This window comes from Bombus huntii, chromosome 3, assembly GCF_024542735.1.
Source record: "Bombus huntii isolate Logan2020A chromosome 3, iyBomHunt1.1, whole genome shotgun sequence".
Classification (NCBI taxonomy): Eukaryota; Metazoa; Arthropoda; class Insecta; order Hymenoptera; family Apidae; genus Bombus; species Bombus huntii.
In genome coordinates this window covers 10,353,841-10,377,139 of record NC_066240.1, presented here as the reverse complement: position 1 = coordinate 10,377,139, position 23,299 = coordinate 10,353,841, and the positions used below count along the sequence as shown (strand labels likewise).

Sequence of the window (23,299 nt, the reverse complement as noted above, 5' to 3'; positions counted from 1 at the left end):
ACTGATATTATCTAACAAGAATTTTTTTCATCGTCCCAAAATTTTTTTGTTAATTTAGAACTTTTTAATTTAGGATTAAACAACCCGCAACTTCACTGCCACCGCCGATAAACATGCTTTTTTTACGCGAAATTTTGGTCGATTAATCTGCAAAATGCATGAAGTTTTTAAATAATTAAAAATTCTACGTAGCTAGAACGCAACGAATCGATAGTACAAATCTCATTCTGATAGAATCTTCATTATAGAAACATTTTACTATTTGCATGTTCTAAGTATTAAAGAAACGTTTGATTAGCTGGAAAGTATATTTCTTTCATTTACATTAGCTATAAAAACTAAGGGAGCGTTTATAATTATTTTCCAATGAAGTATTTTATCAGCTTCTACCTTTCATTTTTGTACTATCTTGCAGTCACTTAAAAGTGCTACTTGACTACTAAACGATATGATGAGCTATTTATTTATCTGTTACCTATAAACGATTAGGTATTAGATTTCAGACTACAAATAATAATTTTATCAATGTATTCTCCAATGTGTAGAATAAATTGTGCTCGCAGTTAATTTAGGTTACTTGCATACTGGAAATCCACTATAAATTCTAATGAAACCTATTTGGAAATGATCAAACTCAACGCGATGTAAATATCGAACGCGTGTTTCCAGTTGCTGTGACGATTTATTTGCACCGACGCAGAGTGTCGGTTATCGTGACGTACAAGCTTATTGACGAGAAGCATTTTACAGTTAGCTTTCGATATTCTGCCTGTGACTGCTTACCAAGGAAGAAAGGGCACGTGCGACGCGATTTGAAATTTCATGATCGCGCCCCTTTCAAAGCGTTCGGAAGTTAGCTTTCCATGAAAAACTTGGTATCGATTGTGTCAATTTTATTGCGCCTCGCTGGCTTTCTCGATCAGGACCGATGAACGCGTTTGAAAATTTTAATGATAGAAATAAATATCAGGGTAAACCGAACGTGTTTTCTGTACGGTAATTCACGAAAGTATTCGAATTCTTATAGAAACTCTTTATGAATATATTATAAGTCTTTTAATCGAAGATGGAGGAAGAACTAAAAAAAAAAAAAAAAAAAAAATTGGAGTTAGATAAGTAGAATAGTCGCTTATTGGTCAGACAGCGTCTTTACACTGTCGATGAAATTTCAGAATGTTTTGCACAACAGGTGCGACATAAAGGTTTTCTATGGCAAATGTTTAAATATTTCTAGCCGCTGTACGTACGAATGTGGTACAAGGATTTTCTTTCTTTTTTTTTTTTCTTTCTTTCTGAATCGTAAGAATTCTTGTACGTACCAGCGAATGATTTATAAGTTTCGAGGCAGCTTTGAAGTTCGAAGAAGAATAATAAATAAATTTCGTATGCGTGCAAGTTTCGTTTCTGAGGCTGAAACTTATCCCTTCTCGGTGAATGCAGCGTTCGCCCTTCCTGTGCAAATGAATCATCCGAGTTTACTGCTTCGAATAACCCGTCCGTGTACAAGAATCCCTTACAATCGCGTTTTTGAAGTTTCCAAGATGTGGAAGTTCCTTAATGCGTTTAAGCAACTTTCCTCAACTGTCATTTGACGGTGAACGGAAGTTTGCTCTCTTAGTTAGTCTTAAGCTATTACTCTCTTACCGTCAGAAAAATCACTCTTATTGCTATTTTATCGTCTCGTATTCTTCCCCAATTATCCTTTATTCTTCCCCATTATACCGTTATCATTCCTTTTATTATTTTCCTCCTTTCTATTCCTATATCCATACGGAAAAAATATATGAAATCAAATTAGCAAAACAGAATAGACAGATTTTAATTATCCGTGGGATATTATAGAGAGAAACAGCATTCATTCTTTGCTCTTGTCATTTTAGTTTATTCGTAATGTTATTTAATCAGCTAAACAATTTTTACTTATTTTCATATCTGCGATAATTAGATACGTATAACGTTATAAGATTAAAAGCTTTTAAAAAATTGTAAAAGTTTCGTAGGAGAATGATTCTCATAAAATCAGATTCTGAGAAAATGCACGAATTTGAAATTCGAATTGTTTAATTTTCCAAGTAGTAATGTCTTCGTAGTGGAACGAAACAAGCGATAAGTTACGATATGATTTTTGTTTGCGCAATGCAATGTGTGCAAACATATAATCGTGTGAATACGATAGAAGTTGTGCACTGTGGCTCGCGCGTTAGACAAGACCACTTGCGACTGCGGTTTGACCTCTCTAACTTTACGCATTCTGATCCAGAGTCTGAATCGAACCGTGGTTTCCACTATCGGTCTCCCAATGGCCAACGAGAACGGAACCAAGCCATGATAAACACTTGTTCTGATTCTCTGGAATAATAATATTGGATACGCTAGAAATAATATACCGAGTAAGAAAATATTTCGTGTATAATAATTGTTTTAAATATTCTAGATGAAATTTGTCCCACGTTCTTTGTCAACAGAGATTTTTAAAAGATTCCATTGGCTGTTTTTAATTATTGTATTCGTTTTTGACGCAATGTTTAAAATAATATTGTGAGAACTTTGTATCGTACTTATGTGAATTTATTTTGTTGAATAAGAAAGGATAATGAATAAGTTAGGAGACGAGTATTAAGAAAGAAATCGTGGTTTCTGGTAACATGATCTTGATTGTATTATGGACTGTAGTATAATCATACGGTATCCTATGCGGTGAGCTAAACCGCATGATGAGATACGACACAGTCGCTCAGACCACATCATGGATTAGAGCACAGTGACGTGGATCATATCACAAGCTATGTTATGAGCTATAACACAGTATCTTTGACGAGGACTGTAGAAACATTCGCGTTTTCCTTGACGTTATACCGAATAATTCCTTTTCAATCAAATTTATATCAATGAGTACCTTCGAGAGTGATGATCTAGGGAAAAGATTCGGACTTTCTTGTCAATTTATTTTACATAGCATCCTCCTAAATTTCCAAATAATCGATCGTTCCATTTATTCTAATAATCCCAATACCGCCGTATTACCGAAATAATTTGCACTTTGAATATCACAGATCCGAACAATCACGTTCTTCAAGGATTACTTCAAGGATGATATATTATATCAAGCAAAGATCTTAGCATATTTGTAAAACCAATGATACAAACATTTCTACCACTTCCTGGCTCTTTGCACGAAAGAATTCGTCTTTCTATTACCGGTGCGAGATCCCTCTCACAAAAATCCACTTTTTCAGTCTCTAATGTCATCAATTACCAAATCGTACTGCGAAGATCTTGCACCTTTATTAGAGGCACGAAGCTCTCGCCACGTGTCGAAATCTTCGCGACGATTCACCGAGATATCGTCTAAAGGAGGGAGCGAGATCTGCTCTAAAGCAGAGAATCTGGGCTTATCGCGAGGCATCTTTCTCTCGGCGACCTGTTTAAAGCAGCGAGACTAGTGGAATCGAGGGCTTTTCTGACCCGGCAGAGTATTTTCACTCCCGATCGTCCTCTAATCCCATTGGCTGGCCCCCGGGGATGGGTGGTTGGTCTGTTCCGGCTGGGGTGTCGAGATCGTTTGATTCGGCCCTGTGCGCCACCGCCGCCGGCGATGCTCGAAGAAAACGCCGGCGATGGTGAACCGGAGAGAAAGAGAAATGAAAGAAGAAACCTGGGTTCAAAAGGGGACGAGCCGTTGAGTAAACAAAGGAGGAAATGGAGTAAATAAAAAGCAACCGTCGAGAGAGGACGTTGAGATTCGTTGAGAGCTTGCCTGTGTGCACGTTCCTTCCTAACTCTCTCTCTCTCTCTCTTTCTATCTTTTGCTCTCCCACGTACCCGGGTTCGTACATTAAGGAAAGCAAACTGGCGAGAGCGTACGGTTCGTCCACACACACGCGACTCTCAGACATAAACTTCCACGATGCACCAGACCGGGCCTCCACTCGAGAAAAAGAGAGAAAGAAAGGGGGCTAAGAAGCGGCTGAGAAAGGGGAGAACCGTGGAAAAGAGGAGCAGAGAGGAGTAACCGGCAACGATAGCCTTCTGTCCGCGTTGGAAAGAGATAGAAGAAAAAGGAAGGGGATGGTTGTTAGTTAGGGGAAGGGGTGGAAAGTTGCGGAAAAGTAATCCGAACCGCGAGCTTTATAGTTTTGTTTATTCCCTCGCATACAATTACGCTGATGACGCGGCGTAAACCCAGCTCAGACCTTTTATATCCTACGACCTATCCTCCACCTAACCCGCGAACACCCCTGCCGCGCCACCAATTTTCTATGGTGAGTGCGAACTGCTACGTTCGCAGCACCCGTTGCTTAAGATGAGAATCGGAAGAATGGGCGTGGAAAATTTCGCATACTGTAAATTGTGCATGATGACTGCAGGTTTATAGGAATCTCACGAAAAGTATTTTATCGAGAATCTTGAGTAAAGCATTCTCGCCGTAAGCTGCGCGTTCGTACGATTAGTTTCTGCGTTTCGATCGATTATTACACCTTTTTTTTTAAGGAATAAGTAGAAATTTTCTTTTATTCGATACTGAGATTTACAGAAATCTACGATGTTACATGTATAGCTTTAAAATGAAAACAGGAGATTCTTAGTAAGAATTTTGTATGTCATTGTATTGGCGATCCTCCAAACGAAAAGGTTCTTATGTTATAAGTTGTGCATGCAAAATTTTGAATGAAGTTGTAAATTAGACATTTGTTGTATTAGTCTCAGAATCTTGATCAGAATTGACAGGGGGTGAGTTAAATCTTCATACGAATAGAAAATTCGTATGTGAAACGTTATATAAATGAACAGAAAATTTCTTTAATTCAACGTCTAAAAAGTATCTTCACTCCTGTACATGAACGATATTAAGATGGATGGAGAACTTTCCGCATTTTTCCTCTTTCTTCTTACTTCGCCTTCGAACTGATTGATCTATTTACACAAACTTCACGACACGTTACTCGAATTACTTACTGCAACAGTGTATTGGATACCTGTGTTTTCGCGCTGTTCAGTTCTTCTCGAGTTCGCGGCTTTTAGAGATTCAAGATAGGAAATCAAGGAAGCTTTACTTTGCTACAACAAACTTCGTTGTTTTAACTAGTTTCGCAAAGATCGAGCACACAAAGAAGAACCATGCCGGTAGAATGAAAACTATTTTGCGCTTGAGGACAAAATATTATATATTAACTTCATTTGTGTCCTTTATTGTTCGAGATAAAATTATAATCTGAAAATAACTTTTCGCATCTAAACTGAAATAGAAATTGGAAATCGCACTTAACTATAATTTTTTCCTTTCCCACTAAACGTTCTCTTTTACTAAGTAATTACGATAATTAATTTTATTTATATTCCACTACATATATATACACACTAAACGTTCTAAACATTCTAAAATTATGTAGCCCAACTTAAACATAATTTAAACTATCGTATATCATCACGAATCGTGATCCAATGATTCCTACTAAAAGTTAATCACTTTTACTGCAACAAAGAAATTCTTGAACCATATCTTCGAGACCTGATTTTTACTAGAACCATTCGAAGAAAGAGTCGACATTTGTCAAAGGTCCAACCTCGAATTGCACTTTGATTCAAAGACTAGCGAGACAAAAGTTGAAAGGGGTAAAATGACGGTGCGCCGGAAGCGGTTCGGCTAACTTTTAGCGGCGTATCCGTGGCACTCGGTCTCTGAATAGTTAGCTGGCGCGATTATCCGCTTAATGAATATCGTTTAATTCATGACGCGCGCCTCATATTTGAAACAATTGTATTCCACGCCGCAAGATGAAACACGTCCGCATGATTATACTACGTAGCATAATCGCGAGGTCAGCTGCGCTACTCTCGTCGTTTCTTTCTCTTTTTTCTTTCTGAAGTACTCTCGTTGACGCTGCTTCTTTTTCCTACATACGGCTCAGGGCGAGAAAAATGTTCGCTGCGAAAGTTTTCACGCGAGGAGACATTCAGCCGTTCTTGTTCGAGTTACGATGCGAAACACCGTGCAAGACGCCTCTATTAATCTTGCGTTATAAGTGGTCGAAGAACTGTTCTGCTTTCTCTCTTTTCCTTTTTTTTTTTTTTTTGCTGAGTTCACTGTTTTTAAAAGACAGCTGCTGTTTGACAAGTTCTACTTTTTTTACTTGTGCATCGTTATTTTATTTTAGCGTCCGGTACTTTAAATAAAAACTTTCGAAATTGTTTTCATTTATCCGTTTTTATTTGAAATATACACATTATTATATACATACAAATTATATACATTAAAATTAATTATATTTTATTATAAAAATTATATACATCTGTGTTTTACGTACAATAAGGAGCTGAAAAGATTTCGCTTAGAGGGAATGAGGATCTAAGTGATCGGACAGCAAGGAACACGTTCCATCTCACGCGTATTTTTCGACGACAGCATACTATTTGCCGAGACGGTCACACAAATTAATCCGATCGCGTGAACGAAGACAGATCCCTGTTTCCTTTGTGCCGTCCCAAGTGAAATCCTTCCCGTTCTCGACGATAAGCGGGACAGGCCGGAGCTCTGAAACAATAAAAGATAGAAAAAGATTTCGTTAATGAAAATTAAAATATTTTCAAATAATATACATAATCTGATATATAATGACGTATATCCATACTGATAACGGTGACACTTTAACGATTTTAAGGTCACCTGTATTCTTCAAACAGATTTACAAATTCTTTTTATTATTTATTATAAATTTAAAATACTTGTACGGTGGCTATAAAAAGACATCTATACGTAATCTTAGTTTCCAATAGAACTTTAGGTCATAAGATTCCACATTTCGTTTTCATGGTATCAAATCTACATAGTCGTACGAAAGTATTACTACGAAATGATATAAAAGTTAATATACTTGTACTTAATTAATTCTCATATAAATGCTATGACAAATACGACGATAGGAATAATTTTTATAGCCACTGTATCTGAATATGTTTGTTCCGCGCAGAAACAGCGCGTACGTGTAATATTCGTAGATCGATGCATCGTTATGAAAGTTGTAAAGCGTGGCCACGTGTACGTGTGCGCTCGCGAGGCTGATAGAACGCGTACCACGCCTAAGTTCACGAAGCCAAACAGGAGGGGTTGTGACGTAGTGTTGCGGAGGCAAGGTGATAGAGGGTTAGTCAGAATGGGTACGGAAGAGTTGCTCTATGCGGGCTGAATTGTAAACTAGCCTGAACTTTCTGCCTTCTTTTCTGGTCGTTGCCCGAGGATGGGATGGAGGGTCGAGTGGGAGAGGCTTCCTTCTTTAAATTACATTTGACCACTCGTTTGGGCACCCTCTTTGTTCTCCTACTCTCTCCCTTCTTCCGTACGCTCGTTTGTTCTTTCCTTCTCCGCTTCTTTCTTGTACGTGCAGCTCTTTCATTTTACGCCCACGGAGAGAATTTGTTTGGTGGCACTTCCCGTGGCAGTTTCAGTTTCGTATTTTATTTCTCTCCTGGAATTAGGATTACTTTCGGCGGAAATAGGGCTGGAGGAATGGATGATTAATACTTGGAAAGATCAGTGAAGTAGTTTTCAATTGAGAAATATTATTACTTCTACCAGCAATATATTTTGTCTCTTAAAGCAAAATTAGTGGTTTCTCTTATTCTTTTTTTTTTTTTTTTTTAGAAGGATGATAACAGGTTACTCCTTAACAATTGTTTTTTAGATGTATCAAAATTATATTTAAGATAAATTTCAAAGTGTATTAAATTAGTTTAAAGGTATGACTCATGTTTCTTCCATTGAATTGATAATATATATGTATATAATATATAGAGCACGCAATATTTAGAAACTGAAATAGATATTTATTTATATCCCCATTTCTTCGTTATATCCATGGAAATATAAATCTGTATAAAAATTTGCTATTTATCTACGATATTTCGTTTTCTGTCCGAAATTCTAGCAGTTACTTCGTTTCGAAGTTATGATCGTCAGTAGAACCGTGAAGTGATTGGTATTTAACTTCTACCTCTTCTTCTGAATTTACTCTTCAACAACATCAGGCAGCTCACGAGATTCTCCAAACCCTAATTACACCTTAATCGATCACAATTGAATCACGTACAAGTCAGATCAGCTCCATCAAGATAAATCATTTGAATGTCAGCAATTAACCGCTAATCGTGTATTCGCTCACCAAAATTAAGAAATTTATAAAAAGTGGATTTCATTCAGAAGCAGACTATTTTCGGAAGATTCCTTTTTCCAAGAATCTAATTCCTTCGAAAATTTCCTTTCGATTCAATTCCCCTTATTCATAGAAACTCGACTTTCGTATCGAAGAACGAACATTTTCATAAATCCTAGATCTGTTTATCGTCGCACAAGTAAACGACCGTTCGTACTATCGAAATGCTGGGAACAATGTCGGTAATTTTCTGCTCGAGATCAGTCGTATACCAGGCTCCAATTAATAACACGAAAATGTTTCGTGCACCGTAAGTCTGAGCGTGGTTACAGGCATCCCGGCACAGAGATACGGTCTGCACGGTTAGTTATAGACTTATTTGATATGCCCGTTGATAAAAGAAAGGCAGAACCGATAGTATCTACACCGTTATTTGCCCAGTCTTATCTGGTCGAAACACAGAGGAAGAGAGAAACCAGCCGGGTCCCGTGGACTGTAATTTCGGTACGGCCTCGACGATCGATATCGTGTTTAATCGGTATCAGGCTCACGTGCTTTTCATTTGTATCACGTGATATTTACTTAAATTATCGAAGGACCACGGCTTTTAATTCGTCTGGCATCCGACGTCCGGTGGGTGAACAGTTGCTACGTTTTTCCTTAATCCTCGACTTTCTATTCGATCCTGCTCTCTCGTTCAAAGTAGGCACCACGTGTTCACTTTCCCTCGCGTTGAATTAATTCTCGCATAGTGGCAGCCTCGATTCGAATTTCATCAGTCAAGTTCCCTAGGTTTTTTTTTTTTGCCCTTTTTATTGCAATTTTTCTCGCTTTACGATTTAAAGTATCGAATCGTAGACGAGTTATCGTATCCTCGACGTATATATTATGTGTTTAGTATATAAAGCTTTGTATCAAAAACTTGAGTTGTGTCATTTGAAAAATATCCTCTAGAAAATATAAAATTCGACGAAAGTCAGCCTTTCGAATTTTTAAATATTATTTCTACTCAGTCATAAATAAATTAACAAGCAGCCCTAAAATACTTGAATAAATACTCCAAATCAATCATTATAATTACACAACGACCAAGCGAAGATAATCTGAAAGATAGAAAAATTCGTAAACGAATCTTCCACATCCTCAAACGTTACTTCCATCCAATTCCAAACGAATCGGCAACGGTGTTCTAATATTTTATTAAATTTTGCAAAACAACGTTGTCACCATCTACCTATAGGCTCTTAATTCTTGCTTCCATACATCGCAAGCCCTCCGTTTGAAGCTACCCTTCGATCACCCTAAGCAGAACTCGCCACCCGTCGAATTATTAAGCGGTAAACCATCAAGTGAACGTTCCCCCGTATCCTGCGATTCTCTTCTGCCCTAATAATCCGACACCTCGGGGTCCGCGCTTACCATGAATTATTAAAAACTCACTGGAAAATTATTCCTGCCGACCTAAGGGCAATTTACGGTCGCGCGTGTGTTGGAGTACGCGAGTGGTGAAAGGGCGAGTACGCGAGAAGAGGTCTCTCCCTTAGGGAAAAAGCGTTCGAGAAAAGCGGGATAATGGGCGACGAAGGCGAAACGGTTTCCACCAATTGCTCGTGTAACAAGCCCGACAATTTGCCGATCGAGAAAGGTGTAGATCCGGTGATTACGCGACTGTATTCATCCACTGTGTACACTTTCGATTTCTCGAACAGTTGCTCGTGAATTGCAGCCTTTGAGGATACGCGTTCGAACAGCGAGCGACTCGTTCGAGTTGTTTCAGTGAGTGTTCGTGAGTTGATTATGATAGACCTTTTTGTGAGCTTTTGTGGTATGGAATTTACGATTAGCATAATGTTTGGAGATGTTGTTACGTGGAGTAGGAACAGTTTTCTTATGGCATTCATCGAATATAACTTCGTCATAGTACTTTATCGAAGCACGAGTACAATTTTTAAATTATATTTAATAAAAATTGTGCACATGGCAAAACTAAATTGTGAATTAGCATTCGCTTACGTATACGTATAATGTTCTGAGAACTCGTGCCAAGTTCTATTGCTCAAGCTGAAGAAGTGTAACATCGAAGAAGTAGTTGATAGAAAAGTCAAACAGACAGATATTTGTAGCTGTTGAACTTGTAGAACGATGAGCATAACGTTTTCAAATCTTGAAATGATCGTGTGAATAATTTGTATTTGTCGCGTAATAGTCATACGAACGTTTATACCTATGGAACAAAAGGATTAAACGAAAAATATAATTTCACCTGAAAACATGAAGTTTCATGCTTCTTATAAAATTAGAGCTCCTACAGCCACCGTATTCAAGGACCTGCTAACGGCAGAGGGCAATAAAGGCGTAGAATAGAAAAGAAGGATGCACGAGGTGAAAAGCGGATGATGAAGAAGGGAAAATAGAAAATATTAAAACGTACAAGGAACAGCGCGAGATGTAAGTTGGCGAGCTAAGACGGCAATTAAAAGCGTAATATATTATACGCTCGCGCTTCTTGGATTAATCCTGTTTCGGCTGGCGGAAGTATACGGATCGAGGAAGGTAGCAGTTTTATACAGCGTTGCTTAGATCTTTTTCGTGTGTAAACCGCGCATTATCCTTTCTCGCACTGCGTATCGTCTTCCCTTGAAGGCTTAAGATGAAATAAAAAAGGAGGAAGAGGTCGTATTACATGTCGTGATCTTCCTCTAAATCCTCTTTTTCTTGTAACGGTGGCGCATAGAGAGGAACCAAAGCTTATAAAGGGCTCAAGCCGTGGACAGTGGCAGAGTTTAATTCGTATTCGCATCATGGCGAAGTCCAGATTAAGAAAACTCTCCGGATATTGCAAGGGTAATATGCGAGTTGCTCGTCCTGAAATTATATTCATTTTTCCCGCCACGATGCAGCTACGTTTTTCTGCCGTCGTTTTCCCCGTACCGTTTAATCCCATGCGCCGTTTTCTTTTTTTTTTTTTTAAATTATTATTGTCCACGAATGAATCTTCGTACACGATTTTCGTATCCTTTAGTTCGTTCTTGCAGGAATCGATAGTAGTTAAGTAGCAGGGATGTTGTTATACTACGACAGGAATTAATTCACTGTTTCAACATTTTATCAATGCATTCAATGCATATGAAGCAGCGTTTTTACTGTAAACTATTACTATATTTAAATTAGTATATTATTATTATACTAATTATTTATATTAAATTATTATTATACTCAAATATATAATTTTTGTAAAAATGGCAGAACACTGTAAAATTGCCAATTTACGTATCCCAAAGTGGTAGAAAGATAATTTTTAAGTAACTTACCTCGTATTAAGTTATATTCATCAACAGAACAGAGAAATCTACCAATGTACGAAGCTTCAAGTAAATACTAGGGTAACTCAAAGGTTTTGTACTTCCCTTACAGGACGTAAAAGAAAGTATTCCTTTTAAAAAGCCTTTCTGACGAATCTATTAGCTGATCTCGAAACGCGTTTCCCTTTTTTCTCTCCTTCTTTGTCGTTACAATTCTCTTTCTTCGTCATTACAACAATACAGAATAAAATTTAAAGAAAACACGTACATACAAACAAAACGAGAAAAGGGAAACGAAGCTTCGTAACCAGGAAAATGATCGAATGGAGGTCATCTGAGACAGAAACGGCGCGGACGAACGTCCAGAAAATTTCAGACGAAATATCCAGAAGGCAACGTGTACGAGCTTCCTGTTGATTACGTTTCCACGTCGTCGGCCGCTAAAGAGGCAACGGGCACATTAAGTGGTGGCGGAGGGTCAGCATCGCCATTCAGAGGCGTTCGTTTAAGCGAAATGCGAAAAACGCGAGCGCGGAAAGGGAAATCATATTACGGTGGGTGCGGAAGGCGAGACGGAACTACGGATCACGCCATCTCTTTCACCCTCTTTTCCCGTCTCGTTTCATTTCCTCGTTTCAGCCAACTTTTCTTTCGACTCGTGTGCTTGATACGGCCCGGCTATCATAATTAAACAACCGACAATTCGTCCAAGCCGACGGGAAAATGAATAGCCGTGTGCCGCAAGAGGCTCGTGCAAAGCAGAAATATTGCGTGAAATATTTTAATGCATCCACGAACGGGACTTGATGTGTGTTCACGAAAGGATGTAGACGGATCTGCAGATGAAAGTAACGAGCTGACGTTCTTGTATGTATTAGGTTGTCCGAAATCTTTTTTTTTTTTTGTTTTATAAGGAAATAATAGACGCACAGTGTTTTTTGTTTTATATTAGTTTATTGAATTATGCACGAACATAATAATAGAAATAGACGAAATGGATCACACCTAGTTCAATAAAATAATATAAAAGAGAAATTGTTGTTCATCTGTTATCACTTTGTGAAACGAAAGAAACTTTTCGGACAACCTAATACAAGTTGTTTTCTAGCGAGCTAAGAGATATTTACACTGTTCGTCATAAGTATTAGGATAACTGTTGATATTCGTTATAAATTGAATACTCTTGTCTGGTTTTGCATTCTGGTTATCTTGCTTCATACGCTTTATGATTTTTATTGTTATGTTTATAGTGTAAGATACTAAATAAAGTACAGTCTACTATAATTTTTCAATAATCGTAACAAGTTTTAAATATTTTATACTGTTTTACGAAAAATTTGGAAATTTGATTAGCGTTGTTGTGAGACGATTTACGGTTACGTTGGTCACGATTATATCGAAACTGACTAAAATAACTATATGTATATATATTGTTAAGGTATAGAGAGGATTTGGAAAAACAAATAGTTTAAAATTTATTTGCAGATTATTCAACTCTGCATGTACGTTACTCTCTGAAGGACTCGATAACCTACTCGTTTTGTTTTTTTTTCTTCTGATTACTTCTGATCACTTCTAACGGCTTTTAGCCCTTTAACCTACAACATAGTATACGGGCATAGCCCGTAGTACGATGATCGGGCCAAACGTAAATAATACGGGCATTCTCGAACGTAAATTGTAGGTTAAGGGGTTAATAACTTCTAACCGCTTTTAATCGCTTTTGCCTCAACTGATACCTGGACATCCTTCAACGCTCACATACACTTTCACGCGTACAGTATAAGTGTACCATATATTTAACACATATATCTATAATCTACAAATTATTCGCAAAACTTTTCGATATCCTTCGTAAATTACTCGATCAGTCGCTTTGGTTTTTTAAATCTCCAAAATCCATGCTTCATTCGTTCATTCATTACCGTCACAATCTGTTGATGAAACTAGTACATACATACTGACCTACATCCGCTAGGTAAAGTTCTCTAAAGTCAAGGAAACCCCGTGGGCACAATAACTTCGAGTTACACAGGCAATTTCTTCCACGATTCATGCGTAGAAATCTCCGCTTTATGACTGCGATACAGCGCCGATAAAAAAATGGAAAGGAGACAAAGGAGACAGAAGTTCCCTTGATATTTCAACGACAATTTCATCGACAACGAAATCACAGTATCTATTCAATATGTTGCGGAGAATGTTCTGTTCTGACCGTAATTATTGCTGGTAGATACGTTATTATCATTGGTAGTATTGATGAAACAGCCCTAGCGGCGAAGCTACTTCAACGATTCAGCGGTTAAAACGTGGAAAAGTCACGCGATCGAACGCACGAACGGGCCGAGTTGAAACGAAACCTCTAGTTAACAGGTTCGATGCGTTAGTTTGCCCAGTTGCGTGTTTCCGCTTCTCGAAGTTGCGGTTACATTCTCGAATTTCAAGCACCGAAATAATTAGCCGATGTTCACGATTTTGTGGAAAAGCCAGCACTTTTCTAAGGAATACACGCCGTCAGTTTTTGCCTCTCGTGTTCTTTATGTAATTTATTTCTTTCAAAACGCCACTCTCTGACTTATTTTTCTTTACGAATATAATCCCGTTAAAATTGTGATCGAAACAACAAGAACGTTAAACAACAATTTTGTAATATCGTTCTCAATAAAAAAGAAGGGTCAAGAAGATTGTTGCTTTCATAAAAAATTTACATTCTTGAAACAAATTACAATATAATTTTTGAAACCATTTATCTGAAAACCGATATCTATTGCTACGTAGCAACCCAACAGTTATCAAAAGATATTCGACAATCTGATCCAAAAGAATAATTTCATGCTTAAAATATTGAAATATAGTTATCCGATAATAGACCTCTCTCAACAATTTCAACGATTTGAACAATTTATCCGTCAAACACCAAGGAACTAACTTCCAATAGAAACTTCTCTTCTCATGATATGTCGGAAAATATCCGTCAAATGAGAGTGAAGAGCGTCGTTCCACACAGTCGGCAAAGTGTCTTGCTGTTCCCATTAACCAACACTTGAACACACTAGGCTAGAATGTGACAACAGGTGTGGCAATTTCGCAATTACCTTTCTTATCGTGGCTGAACGAATAATACTGGAATTACAATGCCGCTGAGCGAGAGCACCTACGGTGTTAAAAACAGACAGCGGGAAGCGCTAAAACCGGGCACGGAAGTTACGGGAAGAAGCGAGTGCCACGCGGCTAATAAACCTCTTTACTGCTGGTGACGAAGGGCGAGGAAAGGTGTGAGACGAGCAGAAACTTGATCTCGCGTGCTGTCATGGAATTGGTTTTAATAAAAAGTGTGTCAGGGCGTTAGAAATAGTTACTTTTCAACCGGGCCTGTGATACGGATGTAATTTCTCAGCCATTTTTTAGTTCTAGATTTTTTGTCGACACTTTTAACATACTTCGTTTTAGGGTAATTGTTTAGAATAGGATACGTCTCATGTATTTTGATAATCGAATAAAAGAGTAACGTGTCTAATCAGTATACGATTATTCTACTTATTTGATCTTACAGCGTCTTAATTCTTGTTATTGGCTTGCATCTTTGACTACAAATCTTAGGATAGTTACATTTGCTGCGAATAGACAGTTAAGAATAACGCGTTTGACCAGTAAGTAACTATTCTACTTATGTGATCTTATATTCTTCTAATTCTTATTGCCTTACATGTTCGGTCGAAAATCTTATATTTGTCGTGAATGTAAAGCGCTCAGAGATACGAAGAAGTATTATCATTACTTTGCTTTGTTAAAAGTCGCAAATACCGAGCTACTCGTGCGAGGGTCCGCGGGACAACAAAAAGTGTTATTTGCGGTGGAACGTTGATTGTTGGTGAGAAAGTGCGAAAACGTAGGTCTCGGCAGCTATCTGGGCTGGGAGCGAGCCCCGTTTAATCCGACCATAATTTCGCCATTAAAGTTAACAACGTCTCCAGGTCCCAGGCAGTTACGCGGCTCCTCCACTCGGTTGGCCGTCGTTGAATATAGAAATTTCGGTTAACCATAATTATAACGGCGCGACTGGAGAGTTGGGGTCGCGCTGACGATCCTCCGCGGCGCGGAAATTATTAATTCCTTCTCTCTCGAGCCCTCGCTCATCCTTCCGTAGGCGCTTATTTTCGTCGAGATTTGCTACGCGGACCGAATGCCGGAAGAGATACACGAACGACGTCGGAAGTCCCGTGAAGGCCCGAGGCCACGCGATTAACCTGCTTTCCAGGCTTTCCATCCTCGGTTCGTTCGAGTGACTTTTAAGCGTATTTACGTTTCCTTTCGATGGAGTCGATGGAGCCCGGGATTCGCTCGCTGAAAATTGGACGACGACACGGTTGCTGTTACAATTGCTTGAGGAAGGAGTGACATGGGGGAGCAGGAGGAGCATGGAAAGTGGAAAACGAATCGTGGAATAGTGGGATGGCTGTTTATCGAGCACGATACAATTTAGGTTTTTGAATGTTTGATGTGCAGGATTTTAGTCCAGAAGGTACAGCGACTCGCGAAAGTATTCGAACACTTACTATCGGAAATGTTTATGAATATATTACGTGCGAAACTTGTTGAAATCTTACACAGTGTTTACTTTTCTGAGTTTGCGTTTCTCACAGTAATTATCGTTTTATGGAGTTCTGTATTATTTTCTCTTATTAAGAAATAGGTACTGTTATAAAATTTACATCGCGCGAAGGAATTTATGACGAACATGAGAAAGTTTGACTTTGTTCAACATTTCGAATATTATAGTATTTTTAGTTTTCCTATCGCTATTCATTTCTATTAATGTGTGCAATATTAACATGATTTTCTAAGTTACTGGTAATATGATATATGGAGTATCGATGGAGTAATTTGGTAGTGCAATTTTTGAGAAAGTGGTTTTTCAAATAAAATAGTTGACGTGAGAGATAGGCAAGAGATAATACTTAGACCTGGTAGAAACTGGATACTAAACTTATTTCTATGGGATAATACACTTCGAATTCCCCGAAGCGCTGTCCCAGGCCACTTGCGATAGAAGTTCACAGTAGTGCAATATTGCATGAACTAAGCCTTTGCGATAGTTAGTAAGAAATTAATTCGATCTTGCTTCAATCTAAAATTAATTCTGCCCTCGAGCAAGTCTTGCAAGAGCTAATATAAAATCGTAACTGGAATATCTAAGATTACAAACTGTTAAAATGTTATTTAAATACGTAATTATTAAATTTCAGTAAGTTAACAATATATTACTTGCAATATACTTTCGCATTCATGTTTCAAAACCAATTAATAAACATACGGGTATCTTTCGAACCTATTTCAGAAATATTAAACATCATATCGATAGTTTAAAACTAGCTTCGCTATTTCCTAAAACGTCCATTTCACGAAACGTTCTATATCAGAAATAGTGTGGAAAAAAATCGAAGATATTATAGTATAATTAGACTAGATTAAATTAAATTCGACTATTCATGACAGAATGACAGGCTGAACATGTTAACAGTTACTATAAAGTCAATTCAGCTGGATAATAAAAGAGAAGAGAATGAAAAACTGAAAAAAGGAAAGTTTCAAGTTCGATCTTCGGAACATACGAGAAATATTTTGAAACGGTAGCCGAGGAGGAAATTGCAAACAGGTTTTGCGAAGATGTAAAAAACATAATTAAAGTGAAATTACCGCGGGCGAAATAGAAAAGAACCCATCCTCGTTCCGCTGTTTCGTTTAAATTCTTCGTCCTTTCGTTTTACTTCTTCTCCCTTTGGTTGCTCGCGTCCTCGTACACGCGCCAACCGTCTAGTCTGTGCATTCTGTAGAAACGTTTCATCGACAAGCGGTTCCTTCTTGCCTTCCGCCAAACGGACCACGGTTCATTTCTCCTTCGATGTTTAACAGCGCTCGTTACGCTGCTACGTAAACGACGGCAAAAGCGGTTCGTCCCTCGTTGCGCAATTCGACGCAATTAAATAACTTTCTTTTTTGTCCTGGCACTATACGAACTCTTATTTTTCGAACCTTTGACCATTCGATCGTTTAAAGGAACGACACGACGTTTCCTTTATTTTAGGAACTAATTGAAAAAACAGAACTCAATGGAAAATTGTTCAAGCGCACTTGTTTTCTCATTGGTGAAAATAATTTATTTCCAAGATTTATCGATGAAGAGTTATATATTTATTGATGAATTACGGTTTCATTTTCTTGCCATCAAACACTTTTTGTAGCAGAAAATTTGTTGGTGCATACACCTTCGTAGCGTTCGTTGGAAAATGCACGGAGTGCACATAATACGCAAAAACGTATGAGATAGCTTTACCGTAGTATTTGTTACGATATTTAGTAGGTAAAACAAATTTACGTCTGCGTTCAGTTTTTTTCAATTACATTCGTAAAAATATAAATTTGCGTAATTATCCGCACTGTATCCGTAACAAACCCGATGAACTCTATCGCGAATTAAGAGAACAAGGATGTGAAACGATCATGGCTCGCATCGAGATAGGACACGGTACAGAGAAGCATGGGAGATTGACAATGGCGAGAGGAGAGGGCGGAGATCAGGACAGGCCGAGAAAGTTTTCCAATTTGAGGCAATTAGTTTGCCCGTGCGAGGTTGGATGGCATGCATCCAGATAATCGAATATGGGTCACCGTCGGAAGTGGAATGAGTCGCGCTTTGGTCAGGCCGAGAGTCTGACGACTGTGGTGGCAAGAGCGGAAAGCTAGATAGAGAGAATGTTGGAGAAGGACATAGAGTAATAGAGCGAAGAGAAACGATGGAGGAGAAGAGAGAAGGTTTGACGTGCGCACGTGGACGAGGGTCGACTAGAAAACCGGAGCTCCAAGCAATAATTGTTCGAGGGAGAATCTCGAACTATTCGATACGCTTAGGGCATTAAAACGTTCGCCACGGATGGAACGCCGGATGATTTGCATATAGAAAAAACGACGAGCCCTGGCTCCCGACAGCACCGGCCGGCTGTTTCGAGGCGGAAAAAGTAATGAATATGGAAAGGGACGCGGTAATGCGGAAGATAAAGTGTTCCTCGTGGAATGAGAATTCAATTATGAGGACGTTGAGTGCTCCGAGACGAGACACTCTCGCTCGCTGAATTTTAAGCGATTTAACGATTACCGTTTCCGATCCGATCTCTCATCGCGTTTGCAGATTTCCAGCATTTCTTTTTTTTTTTTCTTTTTTGTTTTTCTTTTCTCTGTATGGAGTGTATATGGCTGGATGCGAAGAGTATCGGGCACTTTTTTCTGTTTTTTGAATGGAAATTTGAAGAAGGTTTTTACGATGGAATCAACGATCTCGTGCTGTTACGTTTAGGAATCCTATGTTGCTTTCTCAGAAGGCGTTTGAAATTTCATAGGCTTCGAAAACGTACGCTGGTTAGTCTGGTTTTATGGTGCTTTTTCTGTGATTATCGAGCCCAGAGATTAAATGTTTTACGGAGTTTTGAAACTGTGACCTGGCTTCCTTTCCTTATATTTAAGTTTTGCGTGAACGTAGAGACATTGAAAAATTTCCCGGGCTTCAACAAATATATTGTTATCACAGTATCACAAACGCATCAGTTTCTTCAAATTTCATGAAATATTGACAAATTCACGACCGAACCCTTGCAATTTTTTTCTACAATCACAGTTTTGAAGAAGTAAGAATCTAATTGTATACGTAAATTAATTGAAAAAGATAATAAACTGAAACGTAGTACGTCAATGTCAGCTTGTAACGTAGTAACATAGAATTATTACATAGCTGTATAATTCCTTGAAAGAAACTTTTGAAAGAAAATATCTCGTTTCAAGAGTTACAGTCTTACTGTTGATCGCATGCTTCAGTTTCAATTCTGAATCACTATTATCAATCGATTGATCGATCATTTCTCGACGCTAAGAAGTTCAATTGATCGATGCTCTTCGATGCTTGATGGAACTTTAAAGTTCTCACCGGTGTAGCAGAAGTTTCTAAAGATATACGGGTTAAGAAACTGGCAAATACCATGCATTAATTCACTGTACAACGTAAAATATATCCTTTCTCACGCTTCGGATATACAAATCTATTAATTTATATTTTTAATTTCAATATCATCGCTATTCTAATAACAAGTTTAACAAATAACAAATCAGGTTTGTTATTTTCCAATTAGAACATCAATATATTATTCTAGTATTCTATTATTTGTTGTATATAAATGGATCGTACATAACAGTTAAGTAATACATAGCGTGTTGCCGAGTTCCAAACACTTCGATAATAGTTGTGTTTCATTGCTTTACAGAATCCGAGGCCAGTTGGGACGAATGGTGGACCTACGACGGAATTTCAGGTAAGTCTTTAATCCACCTAAATCCGTCGGTAATTCAACTAACAGGGAAAGACTTCCAGAGTGCAAACTCATAAGATCTCAAAATATTAAGACCAAAGATTTAAACGATATAAATATATCCTTATTTTTAATCTTCGCGTTAAACAAATATCACGATATAGTTAATTTTCATAAGTAACGAGTAAAATGGAAGTAAAAAGGAAATGTAGTATCTCTTTGATGAGAATTTCCCCGCCCCCCCCCCCTCCCCTCCTCCCAGTAACTAATATTACATCGCGCTGACTCTCTTGATTTTGGAAGATCTGATTTCCAAAGGAATTTCCATCAATTTTCCGAGTTGCCGGATAAAGTAATCGCCTGTGTAATTGCGAATCGATACCGATACCGGGCTGCTCAGAAAGAGAAATTAATCGGCACGAATTAATTTCCATTAATATTCGAGGATTTCACAATCGATTGCGTCAAGTTCGTCGAGCAACGTTCCGGTCTTTCGAGAACTCGACGGAATAATGAGATATCGGAAAGATTCCGCGTTAAAAATCACTCTTTCTCCGGTTGTCTACGGTAAGGCTAATATTGAAAAAGTTCTCTGACGAGCTGATACCTCCGGGACTATATTAAGAAGCTATGTTACGATAAATCGACATTTTGTTTCTATGCAGAAGCTTACATACTTATTTTCTTTGTTTCAATTTCTTTTTATGTGAAAGTTTGTCTTCCTCTCTTATCTTTATCATGTATGAACTTCCGAATAATTCGATGTATATATGTTGATAATTCAAAGATTGCACATGAACTGTAGCATCTTCTTTTTTATAAGCTAAATATTATGCTTTGCCCTTTATGTGTCTTCAAATTATTTTCAAAATTCTACTGCAGAGAAATAAATTATTCGACTCGCTTGTTCATTAACATACAACACAGGTAATATAATCCACTTGTGCGTTGTTAAAAATTCATCATCCAATTAATCCATACCTAATTTCGATCATTCTCGAGGTAACAAGAAGGTTTCGGGATTTAAGTTGTCGGAGACAAGAAAAATTGATCAGTTTCCGTGATATACGGGGTTGGTGGCAACGCGAAGGTCCCCTAATTTTCTTAATTTTAAGTTACGACGCCATCGAGTGGCTCGTGGCGCCGGCACGAATTTTTTAATCTCGCCGCGCCGCCGAGTTTTTATTAAAAATAAGACGGCCACCCGATAGGGTCGTGCGAGGCACGAGAGCCTCGAGTTTAGTGTTGTTCCGCCATGTGAGCCAGCTGCCACAAGAGATACAGTGCCGTATAACCTGGGTTAAGGCACGGTTCCTATAAAGCCTCGACCTGCCCCTTTCCGCAAAATTTTCGCTTCGCTTCTCGGTCGAATTCCTTTTTATCGCGTGAACTTTCTCACGTTCGACCTTCGTCTCACTGTGTGTGTGTGTATATATATATATATATATATTCATTCGCGCTCTGATACTTCAAAGTATGGCTAAAGTGAGAATTCTGGCACAAATGCAACCTGATTTACGCTTCTACTTATTTGCTGTTCTTTCTCCTGGTTTTGGAATATTATATTTTTTGTGCTTGAAGCTAGCGTTCGTTTCGCTTGCGGTGAAGCTTTATGCTGTTCAATCAAACTTTGCAGAACTCCATTTTGTTGGTTCAATAAAAATCAATATATCGCTCGAATGGTAAGTGTTAAGTCAAGTCATTAGGAAGAAATTCAATTTCCTGCAAGCATGGAAAGATTGTTTTGTAATTCTCAAGTTCGATTGAGAAGTAGTTCTTGGGTGGGTGAATGTAATTCGTTTCAAAAAATATTGTTGATAGGGTTCTTTGGACTAGCTCTTCTAAGATATTGGCGCTTATGTTTGCTAGAGACCCAACTTACCCAACTACTCCCTCTGCCTACAGTAGGTCCTCGACTATTAAATTTTCCAGGCTCAGAAAATTCGGTTTGTCCCCCGCTATCGTCTTTCTTGAGCCCGGACAACTGTCGTCTACAATGTTTGCCTCGAGAAACAAAGAATCCATACCGCTGGATTCTGTCATTGAATTTCACTGGCAGGCACGATCAGACCACTACAAGATCAGAGCAGGGGACTCTGTGTGACTTATTACCGTCATTGATGGCTCAGGAGTGGATTTTTAGGGTGCACCGAGGTCTCATATTGCGGACAGATGGTTCGGCCGTTTTTACAACCAATAACGGACTCCCTCCGTAGATATATACCTGTACCATCTTACGCTCGTCTATCTATACGTTCAACATATCTTTGATTTCATCCCGACTGTGGAGAAAAATATCGCCATATGTAGACTCTACTTCGTCGTTTCTCTTCGCTGCGTGTACTCAGTGGATACAACGTTGGATGTAAAATGGCCCACGAAACCTATTTCAACACTCATCATAGGAAACTTTTATATATATATATATGTATGTATATTGTACGCGTTGTATAAAACATTTTGAAATAACAAGTATAATACAACATGAGTTGAAAGTATAATAAAAGAATATAGCAGAAGACAGTAATCCTGACAAATGATGCGACTTTAAATAACAAAACACAGCAACAACGAAGTTAAAAATAGACCCGCTAAATATTAAGATTTTGTAATACCAAATAAAACATTTTTTTCAAGTATCAGGATATATGACAGAGCTTGGAAATACAGAAGAATTTTTTGAGAAAGCGCGAAAAAGGAGAATGACAAACGAACTCCCGGACAGATATTCGACGTGGAATGCGCTGGGGAATGAAAAATTTTCAATGCTATGAAACTCCTCCAGGTGGCTTGGGATTAAGTCGGCCCCCATCGTGGTCGCGTGTTTCGCGTTGATACGCAACTGGTAACCGTTGGCAAGCCTTGTGCAACATTTGAAGAGCACTTTTCCGGCCCTTGGAAGTACTATTTCGAAGTGAAAATGAAATTTCTACCGCGAGACGAGACTGCCTTCATTTACACTATGACGTATGCCAGTAAGGGACTTAATGATACACTTGTTAAAATGCTCAGACGGTGCACCAGAGAGAGCATATCTTGCTTAATCCGCGAGCATAAGGGAGTTAATTAAGAATCTCTCACTAAACGCCAATGGCTTTGAGAACTAGAGACACGTTTATCTTGAAACATTGTTGTTAGTGTTTGACTACGCGTTTGAAGAGTTGAGAATTATAGCGATGTAAGTCAGTCTAGTTTTCACAAAATAAAGACTTTTATATTTATCATTGTTGAGAATTGTGGATCTTGATAGCCGAAATAATGTTATAGGAACACTAAATTTATACTTGGAATTAATATTAGAATAGTTATATGTTTATTTTATGGACGATTTCTAAGATATTCATCGATACACACTTGCACGCGTCTCAGCACTTTCTTCTATACTCGACTGTTAACCCACTGAATAGTTTACATTCATCTGTTTTCGAAACGCCACACACTGACACCCACATGCAAGTATCTCTACTACGCATTTAACCCAGTCCAGGACACAAAA

The 23,299-nt window shown here is 38.3% G+C and overlaps 1 protein-coding gene across 3 annotated transcripts in view; it reads left to right on the top strand.

The window, feature by feature from the left end:
- Positions 1-23,299, top strand: part of LOC126863748 (carbonic anhydrase-related protein 10) — a 226,734-nt gene that overhangs the window by 102,406 nt on the left and 101,029 nt on the right. For all 3 annotated transcript variants that reach the window (XM_050614218.1, XM_050614219.1, XM_050614220.1), the window contains exon 2: positions 19,759-19,806. In XM_050614218.1, the coding sequence (XP_050470175.1) occupies positions 19,759-19,806 (48 nt within the window). The remainder of the gene's footprint in view (positions 1-19,758; positions 19,807-23,299) is intronic.